The following is a 7,500-nucleotide window of genomic DNA, read 5'->3' on the forward strand; positions in this document are numbered from 1 at the left end:
TTGAGGCCCAAGCTTATTTTATGTTTTCAAAAGTAACACCTTCTTGGTAAAATTTCTCGATATTAACAATCAATAGGTAAAGTTTGAATGAAGTCTAGGAGCAGTTTTATTTCAAGGGAATTCCCTTAAGCAATCTAACTTCAGTTAGTGAACACACGCTAAGTCAAATGCAGAACTTTTTTAAACTCGACTCTAGACAAATTGTTATTTCATTTGGCCCTTGTGAATTGCGACGTTTCAACCAGTAATGACAACCGAAAGAATAAACATAGTAAACTTGAGCTGTGCTTATTTTTTGTGTATTTGTATCGAATTCTTAAGAAAATCTCACAGAAAATAGTAAAAAGAGAAAAAAAATTAATTAATAACAAACGCGAACCCTTTACATTTCTCTCACACACGCTTAATGGCAGACAAAAAAAGAAAAACGTTTACCGTTTGCGTGAGTGTTAACTCAAATAGTTTGCTAACTCTGTTAATGTAATAAGGTAATGACTCTTGTTAAGTCTTAATTTGAAATAAGTGTAAACAAAAAGACTACTCTATGGTTTAAAGCCTTCACGATACGTAAAAAGATGGCGCCACACGTTGCATTCTAGGGTAGATTGACATGTCAGCCCCAAATTTACTGTGTTTGTATGGGAATCTGACGGCGAATAATTTCCTTAGAAAATAAATTCTGAACAATTTATTAACAGCAGAGTTAAGATACTAGGCAAAAGATTGTACTTTTCCTTTTTCTTTTTTCGAGTTCACAAATCTCAGTTCGTTACAACTAATTTTAATATCGGATACCACATACCTTCAGCCGATTTGCTTTTGAGAGGAGCTGCCTCTGGCCACTTGCTGAAATAGCAGGTACAGGTGATCAAGTACTTATTGCCACGGGACGTCTCGGGCAGAGGTCCTACCAGATCGATACCAATCCGATGCCACACGGTGTCCTTTACTTTAATCGGATGTAGCTGGGCAGAAAGTTTTTCGAATTTCTTTGAGGTACGCTGGCAAACATCACAACGCTTGACAGTTTCATCGCAGTCTTCTAACACTCTAGCCCAATAATACCGAGATGTAACCTGGAAGAACAACAGGAGCACAACAGTTAATAACTGACAAAGTAAATCGTCTCCACAATTTAAAAGTTCAAGACAAGTAGCATTGAATTTTGTACAAACCTTTTCTCTCGTCTTGTCACGGCCGAAGTGCCCAGCAAGTTTGTCAGAGTGACAAGCTCTCAGTATCTTCTGCTGCTCGTCTTGGCAATGAACCCATCTTTTAGGCTCACCTTTTTTCTGGCCAATGAAATAAAGCGCACCATCTTCAAGAACATATTTTAGCGCTTTCTTGCGCAAGTTTCTCTTTTGGTCTTTCGAAAAATCGATCGGATATTCGTTATCGCGGAGATAGTTAAAGACTTCGTTGTACGTTTTCGTTTCGGCCATCGTTCATGGAATGAATCATAAAAGTAATGATAACACTTGTGGAATTGAGTGCCCTTTTATACATAGCGAAGACAATAAAAGTAAAATAAAACCTTTGCAGTAGGCGGAGAAACTAAACTTTATTGTGCTGCACACAGTAACAATAACATAAATGAATAATTGCTGTAACACGTTCCACGCTTATTAACATTTCTATATATCAAGACAATGTAATTATCGTCTAAAAGCGACCTATTGTCTAGTACATGTTTATCACTTCATACCGATAATTTGTTAACATTCGACTAGACAAAAAACAATATCAATAAATAAGTTTAACTAAATGAGTTAAACCGTTTTTATATTTGCTCTATCAGTTAGTAAGTTGTGAAACATTTTATAACCGCACTGAAAATAACTTTTTTATGGTCGGTGCTTAACAGACCAAGCGCAACACTAACTATAACTTTTACGCGTTAAAGAGTATTATGAGAACGTTTGATTCAAAGTTACACACTTGCGGTACATAAAGACACGCTTTTCAAGGCTTCTGGTGAAAAGCGCTAGATTTCAAAAAGAAAAGAATCTAGACGAGAAAAAGATTAAAAAGAAAAGGAAAGAAAACAATGTAATTAGAATATAGCGGTGTCTTATTGTCTATCATCTACTTTTTGTTAATTCACCCTACCAAACACTCTGTTTTTAACTTGACAAGAGCGCTAAAAAGACTTGAAGTTTAACTTAATTACTTTCATTCAAGAGGTAAGTAGCAAGTAGCACAAACGCAACGCGATGTTTATTTAACGGTGCGCCTAAAATAACATCATAACAGAATAACTTAATAAAGAAGTAAATTGTTCAACCGTATAAAATTAAAGTAGGCGGAGCAACGCATATCAGTTGAGGAAAACGAACAGCGAATTCCCGATTCTTTCGAACCTTCGTGAAAATAAAGCTTAATTCGAGAAATTGCGTTGACTAAAGGCTTTTTGTTGAAGTTGTCGGAAGTTTAGAAGTCGAGATTTGAGCAATCGGTATTTCACAAAACCAAAAAAAAAAAACAATCATAATTGAAGCTTTCACGCATTCAACGGTTGTTATTATTTTATATTTCACACTTTTTCAAGAGAACTGGCAAGCAAACAAATGATTTCAAAATTTACGTTTCATTTTCATTCCAGAGGTAAACAACAGACTTACAGCTGCAGGTTAATTAAACGAAAACCTTAAATTGAGACGCAATGCTGAGAAAAAGATCACGTCTACGAGAATGTTTTAAAATAAAAACCAACTTTCTGAAAAAAAAACTTTCTTTGAAAGCCTACTTTCTAAATTTTTATTATTTCTATTAGGAAGTTATGTATGGTAATGTTTTTACTCAGTTTTGTTAAAGGGGTCCAAATCCGCGGAGGGGAGTCCAAATCCGCTAGCGGATATGGACCCCGGGGGTCCAAATCCGCTAGCGGATATGGACCGGGGGGGTCCATATCCGCTAGCGGATTTGGACCGGGGGGTCCAATTCTAGGGGGGTCCAAATCCGCTGGGACACCGGTGCTTAACTCCGGTTTTCTTAGCATAAAGCGGCTAGGAGTATTGCTACTCCCCCCTGGAGGGGATGCTAGTCCATCGCAGGGTTATCCCCAGCACATTTGCTGGTACCTATTTGTACACCTGGGTGAAGAGATGCACTGTGAGAGTAAAGTGTCTTGCCTAAGAACACAACACAATGACCCCGGCCAGGGCTCGAACCCGGACCACCCGATCCGGAGTCAAGCGCACTTAACCATGAGGCCACCGCGCCTCCACTCGTTCTATTATAGACTTACCAATTTCCAGGTAAGTTGTCTGAGTTCTTTTATCTTCTTTGAACAACCAACCTCTCCATTTTGAACTCATTGTCCTCGATAGAAAGAGAAACAGCGGCTTATAAGTTTTAACCGAGAGGACACCTGCTAAGCACTGAGAAAAACATCTGACTCCCGAGTGGACGCCATAACCGTCCTTAAATCGGTGGTATGATTTACTGAAGAATAGGACGTCAACGAATTTAGACAATAGAGTAGAATTGCAAGTGATAAGTTTCCTGCCTACTGCTTTTAAGTACTGTTCAGACTTTTGACACTCTCGAAAAATAGTTTTGACGTCTTCCTTTAATCGTAATGTGTTTCTTTCCATGGTGCAGCCATTAGCGTCTTCTCTCCCCGCCAGACTGCAGAAAGGATCCAAAAGTTCTGAACATCCAGCGCTTCGATCAACAGCTGCAGAGCTTTTACAAAAATACACCACACCGGATGACGAAAGTGGTGAAAGTGACAGTGAGAGGGAAGCAGACGAAGAGGAGTTAGGTCAGAACAGTGATAGTGCTGTTGGTGAGCTGTCTGAATTTCTAAAACATACATTGAGCGGAAATAAAGAAGTAGAGAATTACGACTACGGCTACGATTACGAGATTTGATATCAAACATCAGATGAGAAAATACATAACTCGAGAATTTTATTTCACGCTTCGTGATTGCTAAAAGAGATACCTTTTTCGTGCCACTAAGACATTCTCATCGTAATTTACCCACAAGTCACAATTATGGTAAGAATTAACTTCTTTTAATCAGATTACGGAAGACTTGAACCTCCTGCAGCAAAACCGACGACGAGAGATTTCTCAACTTCTCGATCAAGTGGTAGCGCAACCAGGACATCTACGAGGCCAAGAATGCCTCGCAGCTATAAAGGTGAAGGTGCCAACAGCGTCCGGGGTTTTCCTGATTTCTGCGGCATAAATAAGTTATTTTAAAAGCCACCGTGAAGGGGATCCTAACCTCATGCGAGTTACCTCTAGCCCACTCCACCTTAGTATTCTCTCCAGAGCACCCAAGTGTCCGGCCTACCAAAGATCGAAATGACCTTGCCCAGAGGTCACCACTTCTAAAAGACATTCCGTTTCTGACAATGGATTCAATTATCGATTTTAGTTTGTTTTTTCCTTTGGTGCTGACATTGTTGCTTTCAGATGCAAAGTCGTAGAAGTCTTTCTACGCTGCTATCTTCAAAAAATTTACAACTAAAATTTTCTCTCACGGCTCTTTAGAAAGTGATTTCCCATTGATCTGCAGAGATAAGAAAACCTTCCTGAATAATTATTTTGTTATCCAACCAGAATCAACTGAAGAAGGTTCTTCTCCTGAACGTGCTCCCCGCCGCGGCGTGACTTTCCGTGATACCGTAGAAACGTTTCCAGTTTCAGGGAGAATGGATCGGTTAAGGCGCCTGTTGTACGAGGAGTCCGAGAAGGAGCGGAAACGACACACTGAAACCATGCGCAAGACTTATCGTGACCAGTTGAGGGAAATACAACAAGAAAAAAAGAAAGAGAAAACTTTGCACATGAAAAGAAAATTACCGGTAACTCTCACTATGAGTTAATTTCAGTAACGTGCTTAACGATAAATAATGAGCACAAAAAGGTCCAATCTCCCATCACCCCTTACGTCCTCTTTTAGGAGTGAACCTCGCACAGTTTTCCTCAACCCTCACCTGTATGTGATGACATTGCTATTAAGAGCCACAGTACGGTCGCTAAGTTGCCTTGCTTGGAACGAAAAGAAAATGATGTCTTAGAACGGAAAAAATTCGAATGCGAAACCGGCAAAAAAGAAAATTTGTTTCATACTGATAACCGCAAATACTTACCATTGAATACCATTGAAGAAATTCAAACAAGCTTTGTACAAGGTCTCTGAATTCTCATCCGACCATTTTAACTTATAGCTCTCACCAAAAGTTCCAAAGAAGAAACCGAAAAAGAAGTCTCCAATCCAGAAACGTGGGAGATTGGAGGCTGTCTATTGCTCACAGACTAGAAAATCCCGGCCAGTGAGGAGGACTTTGACAACGGAAAAGGGAAGGAAGAGAAGTGCATCAGCGAGCCCTGTACTGGGTAGGAGAAAAAGTGACAGTCCAGGTTGGGTATCGCATCATATTAGCGAAACATTATCTTCAGATTATGTCGTTCAGTATTTTACGATCGCTTAATTTCACGATTCACTCGTACTCTACATTCGCCGAAGGTGTTTGTAGTTAGATTGGGAAATCTCGTTTTGCGCTCACGAGACTTCTTGCCTGTTGGGTAGAACGTTTTCACTTAGTAATTCAGATGGAGATGTACCTTTGCAATAAGTCTGCGTTTAATAATTGTATTTTGGGAGATTACAGCTAAATAAGCTGTTTAAACAGGTCTGTAAGGAGCTAGGTCAACATTCTTAGAGCTGTTACTGTTGTTGGAGTTGTTGTTTTGGGGAAGGGTTGGGGAAGTTGCTGTGGTTCTTCGTAATTTTTTGTAATCAAACTATGAAATATTAGTTTGTGAGAGGAGGGAATGTTAACCAGACACTTAAAAAGATAACGAAGATTGTTCATGATGAACTTAAAAAATTTACATCTATAATCCGAAAATTTTCTTGGTAATCTCCTACAGATCACCCAGACATGTTACTTCCTGCCATGTTGGAGGAGTTCCCTTTCTTGCATGTCTCGCCCCAAACGGCCCACAGCATGTGGGACAAGCAGGCGCGGCACCTTAGTTCCTTTCTTAAATCTGGTGCGGACGCCAATAGAACCAAAACTCAGAGAATGATTGAAGAAGCTGAGAAACGACAAAAGGCGTTAGTGGGAATTTTAAGAAAAGATGTGGAACATAATATGAGAATGGTAAAGTTATATTTGCAAATACAAATTTCAGGAAAGTGAAAAAACTTATGTTGTTTTCAGTGCTCTTTGAACAGAACTCACTTTTGATACGATCGCCATCCATTTAGTAACTGTTTAGTATGTTTTCACCTTATTTCTTCCTCAATGTTATTTTTTAGCGTGATAAACAAGAGCGGCAGCAACAACAGCGGACTGTAAAGGCAAAACTGAGAGAAAAACGTCAAGTCTCTGCACGTGCACGTCGATACTACGATGAGTACGAGCTGCGCATGCGGGCCAGAATGTTGAAGAGGCGCACACGTGAAGAACAGGTTGGAAGTGAATAAACGCTGTCAGGGCCCAATTTTTTTTCCCTGTGTTTAAAGAAGGGTATTTTTAGTGTGTAACTCTTTCGAGGCATTAAACTGCTTTGACACGTTCTCATCGTTTTAAGTATTTAACGTGAATCTTCTTCTCTTGCCTTAGATCTTTAAAAGGTTGTTTGAGGATGGTTTGGAGATTCAAAAACAACGCATACGCGAACTTAGAGAGTATGCAAAAGAGAAGAGAGAAACTTTGGCTCAGAGGCAGCAAAATGAAATTGAGTCACTAGAAAATTTGTATCCTTTATTTCGTACTCGTTTCTTAGTATTTTCTCTCCCAAGGAATTTATGAAAGTGCCATTACCAGCTTGTCAAAAGAGTTTTGCTTGGAGACGATTATCCAGAGAATAGATCATAACAAAAACATTCTGGGTCTCTCTCACAAGCATGTGAGATCAGTCTGCTCTGATGATTTTCAAAGTTGTCCTTTTGTTTTAGGATTTGGTTGAGGAAGAATTACTTCTTTCATTCCTCCTTATTTGAGTACTTCTCCCTATTGAGCAACGAAGCCTCGTGTTGGGAGCTGGGCAAATTTGAATGGATTTTCGTGTGAGGAATCTTACCAGAACTATTGAGCGAATTAACCCTAGGCAGTGTCTGAGAAGCACACGCTCAAGCCCCGTCAAAGCCTTATTTACTTCTTCTTTTTTCCAGTGTTCTGTTTAATTAACTGCAATTTACCTGTGTGGTTCAGTTTTCCACACATATTACTGTTATCTGATCAGCCTTGGTGCTATTGTTTCCTTGACGCGCATTTTTCAGCTATCGTGACCAGTTCGCCATGTTGGCGGATGGAATCGCTCGGGAGAGATACGAGATGGAAGTGCGTGAAAAAGCCCAGGAGAAGGTAAGCTCACTAACACGCAAGTGAGTGAGTGAAGACTTGACTATCAGCTGCGCAACTATGACTTCACTATGTGCACATTTGTTGAGAAACCACCACGGCGTTACTTCCTGTTTCGGTATTAAGTTCAGCTGTACAGCCTTCTTAGTCACACTTAGCAGCAGGCTTG

At 39.8% G+C, this 7,500-nt stretch overlaps 1 protein-coding gene across 3 annotated transcripts in view; it reads left to right on the plus strand.

Annotated features, from left to right (window-relative positions):
• The window catches only part of LOC131798640 (centrosomal protein of 95 kDa-like), a 20,101-nt gene that overhangs the window by 11,397 nt on the left and 1,204 nt on the right, over positions 1-7,500 (plus strand). The window contains exons 13-20 of one of the 3 annotated variants that reach the window (XM_059116342.2): positions 3,604-3,790; positions 4,031-4,150; positions 4,576-4,820; positions 5,187-5,355; positions 5,893-6,125; positions 6,284-6,436; positions 6,591-6,724; positions 7,250-7,334. In XM_059116342.2, coding sequence (XP_058972325.2) covers positions 3,604-3,790; positions 4,031-4,150; positions 4,576-4,820; positions 5,187-5,355; positions 5,893-6,125; positions 6,284-6,436; positions 6,591-6,724; positions 7,250-7,334 — 1,326 coding nt within the window. Of the gene's footprint in view, positions 1-3,603; positions 3,791-4,030; positions 4,151-4,575; positions 4,821-5,186; positions 5,380-5,892; positions 6,126-6,283; positions 6,437-6,590; positions 6,725-7,249; positions 7,335-7,500 lie in introns of all 3 variants that reach the window. The other 2 variants (XM_059116341.2, XM_059116340.2) reach the window with 2 other exon arrangements.

Source organism: Pocillopora verrucosa, chromosome 8 (genome assembly GCF_036669915.1).
Source record: "Pocillopora verrucosa isolate sample1 chromosome 8, ASM3666991v2, whole genome shotgun sequence".
In the NCBI taxonomy this organism is placed as follows: Eukaryota; Metazoa; Cnidaria; class Anthozoa; order Scleractinia; family Pocilloporidae; genus Pocillopora; species Pocillopora verrucosa.